At 40.6% G+C, this 15,139-nt stretch overlaps 1 protein-coding gene across 2 annotated transcripts in view; it reads right to left on the reverse strand.

Annotated features, from left to right (window-relative positions):
- The window catches only part of si:dkeyp-121d4.3 (uncharacterized), a 55,191-nt gene that overhangs the window by 6,145 nt on the left and 33,907 nt on the right, over positions 1 to 15,139 (reverse strand). Inside the window, exons 18-21 of one of the 2 annotated variants that reach the window (XM_057847621.1) lie at positions 12,599 to 13,442; positions 9,618 to 10,205; positions 5,889 to 6,065; positions 5,748 to 5,820 (exon numbers count right to left, since the gene is read on the reverse strand). In XM_057847621.1, the coding sequence (XP_057703604.1) occupies positions 5,748 to 5,820; positions 5,889 to 6,065; positions 9,618 to 10,205; positions 12,599 to 13,442 (1,682 nt within the window). Of the gene's footprint in view, positions 1 to 5,747; positions 5,824 to 5,888; positions 6,066 to 9,617; positions 10,206 to 12,598; positions 13,443 to 15,139 lie in introns of both variants that reach the window. The other variant, XM_057847620.1, reaches the window with a different exon arrangement.

Below are 15,139 nucleotides of genomic sequence, written 5' to 3' on the forward strand. Positions count from 1 at the left end.
AGCTAGTTCTTCCCCTCTGAAAGATCGAAAAAATTCAATGTTTCGTTTGTAAACTAAACTACATGTTAGCTTTTTAAAAAAATCTATAGCACTGCTACCATGTAGCTTCCAATAGAATGACTACCCTAAAAACCCTGCGACTATGCTAGTTCTTCGCTTTAAAAGAATGAAACCATTCAAAGTTTGGTTTTTATATTAGCTTCCACAAAAAAAGCTAAAGCAAACTAGCAAGAAAACGCTACTATACGCACGCTAACTTGTAACATTTAACGACACGTCTAGCTTTTGTAGCTTGTTCTTCCCTCTCAAAGATTGAAAAAACTCAATGTTTGGTTTGTAAACCACATGTTAGCTTTTTAAAAAAAATCTATAGCATGCTAGCATGTAGCTTCCAATAGAATGACTCCCCTAAAAACCCTGCGACTATGCTAGTTCTTCGCTTTAAAACAATGAAACCAAAGTTTGGTTTTTATATTAGCTTCAACACAAAAGATATAGCAAACTAGCAAGAAAACGCTACTATGCGCACGCTAACTTGTAAGATTTAACGACACATCTAGCTTTTGTAGCTAGTTCTTCCCTCTAAAATGATGAAAACATTCAAAGTTTTGTTCTTAAGTTCGCTTCCACACAAAAGCTATAGCAAACTAGCAAGACGCTAGTATGCGCGCATATAACTTGTGACATTTAATGACGTTTTTAGCTATAGTGGCTTGATCTTCCCTCAGAAAAAATGAAACCATTCAAAGTTTGGTTTGTATGCCAAATGTTAGCTTTTACGGAAAATATAGCATGTAGTTCCAACAGAACAACTACACTGAAAATCCCACGAGTATGACGCAACTTCCCTTCGAACCCTGCAATTATGACGTTAGTTCCTTCCTCCGGAAGAATAAAACCAAAGTTCGGTTCATATGCCAAATGTTAGCTTTGACAAAAAAATCGATAGCATACTAGCAAAATGACGCTACTAACTACGAGCTAACTCGTGACGTTTTATTACACGTCTAGCTCTTGTGGCTAATTCTTCCATCTTAAAGAATGAAAGCATTCAAAGTTTGGTGCATATGCATTAGCTTTTACAGAAAATCTATCGCATGCTAGTCTGTAACTTCCCCGAAAACCCTGCAAGTATGATGCTAGTTCCTTCCTCCAGAGAAATGAAACCAAAGTTCAGGTTCATATGCTAAATGTTAGCTTTGACAAAAAAAATGATAGCATACTAGCAAACAGACGTTACTGTTTACGAGCAAACTCGTGACATTTAACAACACGTCTAGCTATTGTGGCTATTTCTTCCCTCTTAATTAAACCGTGAAAGCATTCAAAGTTTGGTTCATATGTTAAATGTTAGCTTTTACAGGAAATCTTTCACATGCTAGCTAGTAACTTCCCTGAAAACCCTGCAAGTATGACGCTAGTTCTTTCCTCCAGAAGAATGAAACCATAGTTCAGGTTCATATGCTAAATGTTAGCTTTGACCAAAAAAAAAAAAAAAAAAATTGGTAGCATACTAGCAAGCAAACGTTACTGTCTACGAGATAACTCGTGACATTCAGCGACACTTCTAGCTATTAAGGCATTTCTTCCCTCTGAAATAATAAAAAAAATTAAAGTTTGTTTCGTATGCTAACTGTTAGCTTTTACAGAAAAGCTATCGCAAGCTAGCAAGTAGCTTTCCTTAAAATCCTGCTAGCATGATGCTAGTTCCTTCCTCCGGAATAATGAAACCAAAGTTCGCTTCATATGCTAAATGTTAGCTTTGACAAAAAAAATCAATAGCATGCTAGCAAAAAGACACAACTACATATGTCTGAAAAACAAAAAGTTCAACTTTACTTACCCTGACAGAACATGACAGATCTTGGGAAAACAACTAAAATTAACAATTGGTCTCTGGTGAGTAACGTCTTGAGACAGAAAAGGTTTTCCTGACTGTTAGCTTTTCGTGGACATGGCTTATTAAACTGCGGCTTTTTGCTATTCTCACTTTACGGAAACTCCGACGTGAGCGTCATTGTGTCGAATTCTACGACTCAACGTTAAAGACTAGTTTGAAATCAACACATGCAACTACTAAAGGTCGACCGATATGTGGATTTTTTTTCAAGAATGGCCGATATTTAGCCGATATGAAGGAATAACTGATGTTCACCATTTGGCTAATTATCTTTCATATAAAGGCCGAACAGTTTCAGCCTAAAAAATAGGATATGATCTCAATTACCGTATTGGCCCGAAAATAAGATTGCCCTGACTATTAGACGACCCCTTCTTTTTCAAGACTCAAGCTTGAAAAAAAGACTTTTTGGACACCAAATTAAATTTTATACAGAAAATAATTACAGTACATCCGAAACAAATGATTGTAACAATATATTTGAGAGAAAAAGCATGTTATTTTGCCTCATTCAAATCTTAATATCTGAACATTTAAATATGTGAACTACAGTACAATCACATTCGTAAATGAATGGCTTCTGGTTTTTGAAATGTAAATAAAACAATCTATTGTGATAAAACAACAAAATTTAAATAACTGCATTAACCATTAAAGTGAAGTCTAACTAACTGCAGTCTTGAAACAAATGTGAATAATATAAATTAATAATAATAAAACATTGCAATTAAATAATGCAAACTGGTTAAACTTAAGAGTAGCTGACATCTGTCATGACAGAACATCGCTTCAATGATATCTGGCGCCATCTAGCGTCGTGAATGGGTATAACGTCTAGACCACGAATATAAAATGACCCCCTTTTTCAGTCTTATTTCAATGCGAAAAACAGTCTTATATCCGGGCCAATACGATAATTGTGATTTTGCACCACCTAGTGGCCAGGGTTACAAAAGGAAGTACAACAAAATGCAATTTCCAAAACATAAAATGATTACAATGACCGTTTGAATTGCCTTTTTCATAATCAACGTGCTTTAAAAAAAAAAGTGTCGGCCTCAAATATCGGCTTACAAAATTAGCTTTTCCTTTAAAAATCTGTATCGCCTTTGAAATCCCATATCAGTCGACCGCAAGAAAAAGATTTTGCGCAATTCAACAAGCTTTTGTACCTAAATGACCTCAAGCCATGTCCTTGAAAGCGGTTAATTTTCAAGCCAACCGCTAGTGCTACTAGCACTTGAACGCAACACAAATCAATAACAAATTTAGCAGGAAAAATACTTGCCGGACAATTAAAGTGGTGATCCAGCAAACAAAATGAGGATAAAACTCACCTGGAACTCACTCTAGCAGTAATTAAGAGATGGCTAGCTAGCTAGCTCGCTAGCTAGCTGGGCGACGACTTGAGAAAGGACTTGATGGGGTAACACTAGCCAGCGAGCAGAAATTGTGTTGAGGGTACGCATTGCCGATTTGAGGTCAGATGATCACGATCCATCGTGAAGATCAAGAAGAACTTAATCGATGGAGACGCTCCAAAACAAAGAGTATTTTCCTGATGGAGTGCGCTACGATGACGGAGACCTGAGACGACCTCGAAAGCTATCTTACGACTAGCGATGTGACAATATATCACGATTAAGGTCAATGATATGCTCCCGCCAAGAATGGACGCATCGTTTTAAAAAGATAAAAACATTTTAAAAAGAAGCAACAGGTTGCTAGCGGAATTTTCCACTAGAATAGTGTCTATGTTAACTCATCTAGTTATTTTTCATTCGCCCCTCCCAGTCAAAATGGATTGAATTAACACTTTTGTGGGCATTTACAGGTTATTAATGTCCCAAAATCAACAGGAAGTGACCCGTAAATGCCCCAAAATCAACAGGAAGTGTCCTCTGTTGGCATTAGAGGTCACTTCCTTTTCATTTTAGGGTATTTATGGGTTACTTCCTATTGAGTTTGAGTCACTTCCTTTTCAGTAATCCAAAATCAAAAATAAGTGGCCTGTTAATGCCCCAAAATCAACAAAAAGTGAACAGGAAATGATGCGAAATGTCCCAAAATGAACTCATTGCCTGGCATTGGCTGCCGCTGACGGCAAATCCGTTCGATGTGGGAGGGATGGCGCCCTCTCAGTTCAGCGGGATTGGACATGTATCATGATATCATCATATCTTGAGATCATCGTAACCTCGTATCGCAAATGGTGAAAAATCTAATATTTAGTGGTATGACAAAGTACCTGAGCCTTTTGGAATTTCTCCCATTTTTGCATAATATCACCATTTAATGTTAGCTTATCCCTGTCAAAATCACACAGATGAAAAAACTGCTTTAACTAAAACCACCCAAACACTTATGGGTTTTCATATTTTAATGAGAATAGTATGCAAACAGTGACTGAAGGGGGAAAAATAAGTAAGTGAACCATCACATTTAATATTTTGTGCCCCCCCTTCAACCAGACGCTTCTTGTAGCTGCAGATCAGCCTAGCACATCCATCAGGACTAATCTTGGCCCATTCTTCTCTACAAAACTGATGTCGTTCAGTCAGATTCTTGGGATGTCTGGCATGAATCACAGTCTTTAGGTCATGCCACAGCCTATCAGTGGGGTTCAAATCTGGACTTTAACTTGGCCACTCCAGAATGTGTATTTTTTTCTTCTGAAACCATTCTGAAGTGGATTTACTTCTGTGTTTTGAATCATTGTCTTGTTGCGGCATCCATCCTCTTTTTAGCTTCAAATGTCTGACAGACGGCTTCAGTTTTTCCTGCAAAATATCCTGGTAAACTTTTAAATTCATTGTTCCATTAATGATTGCAAGTTGTTCAGGCCCCGAGGAAGCAAAACAGCCCCAAATTATGATGCTCCCTCCACCATGCTTCACAGTGCAGATGAGGTGTTGATGTTGGTGAGCTGTTCCATTTTTCCTCCACACATAATGTTGTCGGATACTCTCAAACAATTCAGCTTTGGTTTCATCAGTCCACAAAATATTTTACCAAAACTTCTGTGGAGTGTCCAAGTGCCTTTTTGCAAACATTAAACAAGCAACATTGTTTTTTTGTTTTTTTTAGACAACAGTGGCTTCTTCCATGAACACCATTTTTGGCCATAGTTTTACATATAGTTGAGATATTGGACTGTGCCAGTGATTTCTGTAAGTCTTTAGCAGACACGGTAGTGTTCTTTTTTACCTCTCTGAGTGTTCTGCGCTGAAATCTTGGTGTCATCTTTGGTGGACGGCCACTCCTTGGGAGAGAAGCAACAGTGCCAGACTCTCTCCATTTGTGGATAACTTCTCTGACGGTCGTGTTGATGAACATTCAGACTTTTAGAGACGTTTTTTTATCCTTTACAAGTCTACACCAAACAATAATCCTCGATCGGAGGTCTTCAGACAGCTCTTTTGACCGAGCCATGATGCACAACAGACAATGCTTCTCATCAAGACATTTCTTACCATGTGTGTGTTTTATAGTGGGCAGGGCAGCTTTAAACCACTCATCAGTGATTAGGCACACACCTAACTTCAATTGCTTGGTAAAAAATTGGTTTCAATTGCTCTATAAGTCTACTAAGACAGAGGGTTCACTTACTTATTTTTCCCCCTTCTGTCACTGTTTGCATGCTGTCCTCACTAAAATATGAAAACCTATAAATGTTTGGGTGGTTTTAGTTAAAGCAGACGCTGTTTTTTCCATCTGTGTGATTTTGACAAAGATCAGATCACATTTGATGGGGATTTTATGCAGAAATGGGACAAATTACAAAAGGTTCAGATACTTTTTCATACCCCCGTATAAAATATGGATCATCCAAGTCAAGCTGTAATACCTGGAGTCATCCCAGCGCCATCTCCTGTTTTTTTGCGGGCTTGCGGCTGATCTTCTCGCAGGTCCTCGATCTTCTGCTGATACAAAACATCAAAAACACGTGAAGATGACAGAGGGTCGTCATCGCACCGGAGACCGTTACCTTGTCATTGTGCCTGTTTGCCGCGTCCCCAGATTGTTCCGGAGGGCCGGCGGTAGAGTTTGACGGCAAACTGAACTGGACCGATTTCTGCGTTTTAGCCCCAGGCGTCGCATGCAGAGACTTCACGCTCTCGATGACCTTCAGGCATTTGGCCATCGTTGTGGAGATGTTGCATTGCTAATCGCACAGACGGGTGAGGAGATTAATCAAAAATTGGACTCAAGTAAGTAATCATATCAGAAAAGTTTAGTCAATGTACCGTTCTGTTGATATATCAGGTCGATATATGGACTTTTTTCAACATCCGTTATCGGCCAATTTATAGCCGAACTTAGTGAATAAATTTTGTGTTCCCCATTTGGGTAATGAGCTTTCCTAGAAACGTCCAAAGATATTTTGCAGGCCGATATATGGACATTTTTCCCGATCGATTGATATTAGCAAAATTAATAGAATTACTGATAGAGGCCGATATTGAAAAACAAAAAATTATCAGCCCGATATATCGGCCAGCTAATATATCATTCGATCTACCCCCCAAAGAGTACTTTGGGGAGGGGGGGGGGCAACTCCCCCCAGTTTTTTAAAGGTGGGTGGAGGAGGGGAGGGAGTCAGCCCCTAATTTCACATGTCTAGCTGCAACACAATTGGCCGATCCAGAAAAAAAAAAAAAAAGTCCATATATCGGCCCGATATATTGGTCAACCCATAGACTTCATAACGTATTGACATGACACATTCCCCATTCACTGCATCACACCTTCCCGAAGAAGGCCGCCCCACACTCAGTTTCATTTATTTGCAGTCGGTCACATGCGGCGATCTAACGCAGGATTTAGGTTGAAAGATTAAGAAAGCTGTACTGCATACAAACAGGAGGGATTGTCTCATTAGTGATTTGTTCGAGGTTTCAAGGTAATTATTATATTTTGCGTACCATGCGTGCATTTTGAAACGTGAAAAAAATCAATGGGAGAAAGGATGAGGTTTTTTTTTTTTTTTTTTAAAAGAACGATTGCAGAAGCTGTATAGTTTTCCCTCCTTCTCCTTGCAAGCTTTTCAGCTAAATTGAGTGCCTTCTCTCCTTATTTTGGGTAATATTATAAATGTCTGCTTAAGGATTCGTATTTGATATTGACAATATCTATAAAGCATTCAGGGATTTAAGCATTTATTCACAAGAATTTTCAACAGAAAAAGCTTTTTGTCTGTGTTTCCACTCAGCTTTGAAGGAGATAGGCCCCTTATGAATCGGCCGTGTCCCGTTAATACATTCTGAAGTCTATGGGTCAACCTTCAGAAAAAAGTAGCGGAGTAAGAGTAGTGGTATTCACATCTAGCTGCAACACCATATTGGCTGATTTCGGTCATTATTGAAAAAAAAAATCCATATACCAGTCAACCTTTAGAAAAAAGTAGCGGCGTAAAATAGCGGTATTAATGTCTAGTTCCATCACTGTATTGACCGATATCGGCTGATCTAGAAAGAAATCCATATATCAAGCCAATATATTGACCGACCTTTAAAATAAAAAGTGTCGTAAGATGAGCGGTGTTCATGTCTAGCTGCAACACTGTATTGGCCGATCTAGAAAAACAAATCCACATTTCGGCCCGATATATCAGCCGACCTTTAGAAAAAAGTAGCCATGTAAAGGTAGCAGTATTCATGTTTAGCTTCAACACTGTATTGGCCGATATAAAAAAAAATCCATATATCGACCCGATATATCGGGCAACCTTAAGACAAAAGTAGCGGAGTAAGGGGCGCTGTATCCACGTCGAGCTGCAACACTGTATTGGCCGATATAGGAAAAAAATCAATTTATTGGGCCATATATCGTCCAACCTTTCGAAAAAAAGTAGCGACGTGAGAATAGCGGTATTCGTGTTTAGCTGCAACAACACTGTACTGGACTATATCGGCCGATCTAGAAAAAAATCCATATAACAGCCCGATATATCGGTCGACCTTTAACAAACAGCGAGCATAAGTTCTTCTCTTACTCAGGCTGATATTGGCCAATTTTTAAAAAAAATCTATATATCGGCCCGATATATCGGTCGAGCTTTAGAAAAAAAGTAGTGGAGCAAGAGTAGCGGTATCCACGTCAAGCTGCACCACTGTATTGGCCGGTGTCTGCCAATCTAGGAAAAAAATCCATAGATCGGCCCGATGTATCGGTCAACCTTTAGAAAAAAGTAGCTGAGTAAGAGTAGCGTTATTCATGTCTAGCTACAACACTGTATTGGCCAATATCGGAAAAAAATCCCTATGTTGGCCCGATAAATCAGTCGACCTTTAGAAAAAAAGTACTGGAGTAAGTAGTGGTATTATGTCTAGCTGCAACACTGTATCGGCCGATATCGGCTGGTCACGAAAAAAATCCATATATCGGCTGACCTTTATCAAGCAAACAGCTAGCATAAGCTATTTATTATTCATATATCGGCAGATCTTGAAAAAAATCCATATATATCGGTCCGATATATCGGTCAACCTTTCTAATAAAGTTGTGGCGTAAGACTAGCAGTATTCATGTTTCACTGCAACTGTATTGGCCAATATCGGTTTAAATAGAAAAAAGTCCATTTATCGGCCCAATATATCAGTTGACCCTTAGAAAAATGAAGTGTTGAAAGAGTAGCCGTATTCATGTTTAGCAGCAACTACATTGGCCGATATTGGTTTATCTAGACAAAAATTCCATATATTGGTCAACCTTTATAACAAACAGCGCACACAAGTTATTCTATCATTCAGGCTGTTATCGGCCGATCTTGAAAAACGTCCATATATCGGTCCGATATATCGGTCAACCTTTCGAATAAAGTAGCGGCGTAAGACTATGGGTATTCATGTTTAGCTGCAACTGTATTGGCCGATATCAGTTTATTTAGAAAAAAAAGTTTATATATCGCCCCGATATATCGGTTGACCCTTAGAAAAATGAAGCGTTGTAAGAGTAGCCGTATTCATGTTTAGCTACAACTATATTGGCCGATATCTGTTTATCTAGAAAAAAATTCCATATGTCGGCCCGATATATCGGTCAACCTTTATAACAGACAGCGCACACAAGTTATTCTATCATTCAGGCTGTTATCGGCCGATCTTGAAAAAAAATCCAGATATGGGTCCGATATATCGGTCGACCTTTCGAATAAAGTAGTGCCGTAAGACTAGCGGCATTCATGTTCAACTGCAACATTATTGGCTGACCTCGAAAATAATCCATATATGGGCCCGATATATTGGTCAACCTTTCGAAAAAGTAGCAGAGTAAGAGGAGCAATATTCATATTTAGCTGCAGCAATGTATTGGCCGATATCGGCCGATCTAGCAAAAAAAAAAAAAAAAAAAAAAAAAAAAAAAAAAAAAGATCGGCCCGAAATATCGGTCAACCTCTATAATAAACAGCAAGCACAAGTTATTCTATTAGTCAGGCTGATATCAGCCAATCTTAAAAACAATCTATATATTGGCCCGATATATCGGTCGACCTTTAGAAAAAAGAAGCGTCGTAAGAGTAGCCGTATTCATGTTTAGCTGCAAATGTATTAGCCGATATCGGTTTATGTGGAAAAAAGTCCATATATCGGCCCGATATGTCAGTTGACCTTTAGAAAAAAATAGGTTCTTTGCACATCTACTCAAATAAAAGGACAAAGTATAGCGTTCTAAAAGTACATTTTTCAAGTGCATGTAATACGTGTCATAATCGCACCTCTGACTGCGCGCCACCAGTTCCTCGCACGGGGTCGGAGCCGCCAACGGCCCCGCCCGACACCGTGAAAAGGGGCTGTCCGGGGGGACGTCGGGGAGGCGGCCCGGGAGGCGGTCCCGGAGGAAGACGGCCCCCGGGCGCGGCAGCGGGAGGAGCTTTAGGGAAAACCTCCAGGGGCCAGTTAAGTGGAGGAGACGGATGCCGGTAATGTTCGGGCGGGGGCCCGGGTGGCGGTCTGGGCGTGGATGACTTGCCCGCCATGTTCTTGGTAAGATCTTGCAGCTCTTGGGCTTTCTTCAGCATCTCCAACTCTTGTTGATCCAGAAATTCTTCGTACTCTGAGATTTTTTTCTTTTTGGGGGCCGGCTCGGGAGCGGACGACTCCGGGGGTGGCGCGACGTCGGCCTCAGGCGCCCCCCTTCCGACCGGCCGTTCCCAAGGCGACGAAGACCTCTCCCTTTCGGCGGATGACGACTTCTGAGGAGCGTCCCCGGTGGTCAGCTTCAGCCCGATGGTTCGCAACAGAGTCTGGATCTGGTTGTAGGGGTCCCTCTTGCTCTCGGATGGTTTTTCCACCGAAGGGTAGGCCTGTCGCGATAACAATTTGTTAAAAAATTTTAAATTAGGTATGTTTTGCTCTCTTAGCAGGGCCGAAAACGAAAAGTGGTATTTGCCATGTGGCATTTTTTCGCCATGTGGCAAAACGGATTTTACCATGTGGCATTTTTTTGCCATGTGGCAAAATGGATTTCACCATGTGGCATTTTTTTTGCCATGTGGCAAAATGAATTTGCATCGTGCTAAATGGATTTTGCCATGTGGCAGAGTGGATTTTGCCATGTGCCTTTTTTTGCCATGTGGCAGAGTGGATTATGCCATGTGGCATTTTTTCTTTGCCATGTGGCAAAATTGATTTTGACATGTGGCATTTTTTTGTTGGGTATGTGGGAAAATGGATTTTGCTATGTGGCATTTTATTTGCCATTTGAGAAAATGGATTTTGCCACGTGGCATTTTTTTTTGCCATGTGGCATTTTTTTTTTTGCCATGTGGCAGAATGGATTTTGTAATGTGCCATTTTTTCTGGGCTGGCCAGTCCTGGAGGATCTTGATCTTCTTTGCCTTGAGGAACTTTGAGGTAGAGATTGAAGTATGCGATGGAGCTGCAGAATTTGTCCCTTTTTATGGTTAGGAAGGTAAGAGGCAGCTAAGATTTGTTGATATTTCAGACTATTTATGTTACCTTCCACCCTGCAGATCTCTCGCACACCCCCATACTGGATGTAACTTCAGACCACGATTTTGGTAATGATGTTTTCTGAGTGAATCTCGGATCCATGCGGGTTCCAGTAGGTCTCCTGCAATATTTGTGGGGAATGTGGTGTAATTCAATGGACGATTCATCTGAAAAATCCACCTTTTGCCACTTTCCCAGCGTCCATCCTTTTGACAGGCTGTGGGCCTTGGTAAATGCCACACGGTTTCTGAATTGTCTGCACCCTGAGAGATAAATAGTCTGAAATATCAACAAATCTTAGCTGCCTCTTACATTCCTAACCATAAAAAGGGACAAATTCTGCAGCAGGATGGTGCTCCATCGCATACTTCAATCTCTACCTCAAAGTTCCTCAAGGCAAAGAACATCAACATCCTCCAGGACTGGCCAGTCACCAGACATGAACAGGATGAAAGAGGAAGCATGGAAGACGAAACCCAAGAATGTTGAGTAACTCTGGGAGGCATGCAAGACTGGTTTCTTTGATGTTCCTGATGACCTCATCAATAATTGTATGAATCCTTGCCGAAGCCCATGGAAGTCTTACAAAATTAGGGCTGTAGCTATCGATTGTTTCAGTAGTCGATTAATCGATTAACTAGTTTGTCGAATAATCAAGTAATCGGATAAGAAACATGAAAAATGAAAATTCCTGAGCTGAGCCTCAAACGGTATAAAAAATAAATAAGGGTCTATGTTTAACAAAAGAACAATCGGCTAACTTACATAGCAAAAGTCTGCTAGCTTAAATACTATAAAACGCAAACTTTTTTTTTTTTTATTTTTTTTTTTTACAATGCTCTTAAACGGTTCAGACACATATTCCCACAAAAAAAAACAGCTAAATATACTGATAAACAAAATTATGAATGCATTAAAAAAAACAATAGCTCAAACAAAAACTTAGCTTATGTCTTAACATGGAGCAGCTGGATTCACCAATGTAAAATGAGGCAGACTAGAGGGCAGTGTATCCACTCAAATCAATAAAAAGGAATGCAAACACTTTCAAAATAAACCATTACAACGCCACAGTAATCAAACGAATACTCGAATCAACAAAATTTAATTTGAATCTTTTTTTTTCTAATCGAATACTCGAGTTAATCGATTAATCGTTGCAGACCTATACAAAATATTAAATTTGAAACTCACAGCACCACTACTTAATTTGCTTTGTTATGTAACATATTTTTGTATTTGAAGTACATTTTTTGTTCAATTTTCACACTACTTTCTGTAGGCGACAAAACTTTTGTCTTGCCAAAATTTGACCTTTATGTCTTCATTAAATGATCAATCTTTTTTCAGTGAAACAAATATATTTTTGTACATTCAACATCATTTGGGAGGGTCTTAGCTTTCATATGAGCTATTTCTGAAACCAATTGAATCATTAAAAGTCGGTTATTAGCAATTGTTTCTAAAAAAAAAAAAAAATGGATAAGCAACAAGACTTGTCAGGGACTGGATATTTGAGGGCATTTTTGGGTCACTTCCTATTGACTACTCAGGTCCTTAAGATTTTGGTGCATTACCATGTCGCTTCCTGTACATTTAAATGGACTTTCTGTTGTTTTTGGGGCAATTGTATGAGTTCATTCTGGGTTTGCCAATGAGTTAACGAGGAAGTAACTCCAAAATTTTTAGGAAGTGAGCAATTTCCCCGGAGAAACTGCATTTTCTAGTTGACTTCCCGACTTACCAAAAGCGATTTTTCACGGTCCTCGTTGCCGCCGGGCGACTCTCTGGGCAGGCCGAGGATCTTAGAGAATCCCTTCCCGTCTTTCAGCGCCCGCTCGTGCGGCAAAAGCTCGTCTCCAGAAGGAAACTCTTCCGCCGGCTTTTCGGGAACGTCCTCCGTTTCTATCATATCCAGAAAGTGATCCAGGTGGGGCTTTTGCGTCGAGCTCGGCGCCGGACTTTCGGCCGGCGGACACTGCGGCGTAGACGTCGACGAAGACGGCGCGTAGGGAGCGTCGAGCGGTCCGGCGTTGTCCGCCGGGTCGCGGTACGGCTCGTCGTAGGGTTCGTCGTAAACGTCGTAGCGGTTGGACGAGCTCCCGTACAAAGCCTGTCCGTACGGACGATCGTCGTAAGGACGAGGTACGAAAGGGGCACCGTAGTACGGCCCGTCGTAGTACGGATCGTCGTATGGTCGTCGCGGGTATTCCCGGTCCTCGCTCCGTTTCTTCAAAATGGAACGCACCGGCCGGAATTCGGCCATCGGGTTGGCGATTCGGCCGTGGTCGTACTCGATGCACGTCCGCTGTCCTGGCTGCGGTCCCCGGGGGTCCATCAGCGACTTCTTGAAGGCGATCATTTGGTTGAGTTCCTCCAGTTCTCGCTTCTTCCTGGCTAGCTCGTCGTCCACTCGCGGGGCAGGCGGGTTGCGTTCCCATCTCCTCTTGCGTGCGTCCTCTCGCTCCCTGCTGCTTCTGCGTGCGTCGTCTCGCTCCCTGCTGCTTCTGTGTCGCCGTTTTTCAAACCGTTCTCTGCTGGAGCTCCTGCTCCGACTTCTGCTCCGTCTCCGGGAACGTTCTCGAGACCTTTAGCAAGCGATACAATGATCACGCAAACGATGATCTCGCAATATGGCATTATCACAAGTAGACGTCCAATCCCTTTGAAGGGGAGAACACTTTGATCGTACTTGAGAAACAATACTCTTCCTTGAGTACAATTTTTCAGCAGGGCCGAGAACCAAAAGTGGTATTTGCCATGTGGCAAATGCATAGCATTTTATTACCATGTGGCAAAGCCACATGGCGAAAAAAATGCGACATGGCAAAATCCATTTTGCCACATCGCAAAAAAAATGCCAGATGGCAAAATACCTTTTGCCATATGGAAAAAAAAATGCCACAATGCAAAATACATTTTGCCATACGGCAAAAAAATGCCAGATGGCAAAATCCATTTTGTCACATGGCAAAACATTTTGCCACATGGCAAAATCCATGGCACTTTTTCTTTGCCATGTGACTTTTTTGTCAGGCGGCAAAATCCATTTTGCCATGTTATGGCAAAATACATTTTTTTCTCATGGCAAAATGCATTTTTTCTCATGGCAAAACATTTTGCCAACAGGCAAAAAATGCCACATGGCAAAATCCATTTTGCCACACGGCAAAAAAATGCCACAATGCAAAATACATTTTGCCATATGGCAAAAAAAATTGCCAGATGGCAAAATCCATTTTGCCACATGGCAAAAAAATGCCACATGACAAAATCCATTTTGTCACATGGCAAAAAAATGCCACATGGCAAAATCCATGGCACTTTTTCTTTGCCATGTGCCTTTTTTTTGTCAGGCGGCAAAATCCATTTTGCCATGTTATGGCAAAATACATTTTGCCACCTGGCAAAAAATGTCACATGGCAAATCAATTTTGCCACATGGCAAAATACATTTTTTTCTCATGGTTAAATGCATTTTTTCTCATGGCAAAACATTTTGCCACATGGCAAAAGCCATGGCACTTTTTCTTTGCCATGTGACTTTTTTTGTCAGGCGGCAAAATCCATTTTGCCATGTTGTGGCAAAATCCATTTTGCCACCTGGCAAAAAATGTCACATGGCAAATCCATTTTGCCACATGGCAAAATCCATTTTGCCACATGGCAAAATCCATGGCATTTTTCCTTTGTCATGTGCCATTTTTTTGTCAGGCGGCATAATACATTTGCCATGTTACGGCAAAATACATTTTGCCACCTGGCAAAAAAAAAAATGCCACATGGCAAAATCCATGGCATTTTTTCTTTGCCATGTGACTTTTTTTTTTGTCAGGCGGCAAAATCCATTTTGCCATGCTATGGCAAAATACATTTTGCCACCTGGCAAAAAAAAATGCCACATGGCAAAATCCATGGCATTTTTTCTTTGCCATGTGACTTTTTTTTGTCAGGCGGCAAAATCCATTTTGCCATGTTATGGCAAAATCCATTTTGCCACCTGGCAAAAAATGTCACATGGCAAATCAATTTTGCCACATGGCGAAATAATTTTTTTTTTCATGGCAAAATGCATTTTTTCTCATGGCAAAACACATTTTGCCACGAGGCAAAAACTGCCACATGGCAAAATCCATTTTGCCACATGGCAAAAAAAAAAATGCCACATGGCAAAATCCATTTTGCCACATGGCGAAAAAAATGCCACATGGCAAAATCCATTTTGCCACATGGCGAAAAAAATGTCACATGGCAAAATCCATGGCATTTTTTCTTTGCCATGTCA

The sequence above is a fragment of the Corythoichthys intestinalis genome, chromosome 10 (assembly GCF_030265065.1).
Source record: "Corythoichthys intestinalis isolate RoL2023-P3 chromosome 10, ASM3026506v1, whole genome shotgun sequence".
NCBI classification, from domain to species: domain Eukaryota; kingdom Metazoa; phylum Chordata; class Actinopteri; order Syngnathiformes; family Syngnathidae; genus Corythoichthys; species Corythoichthys intestinalis.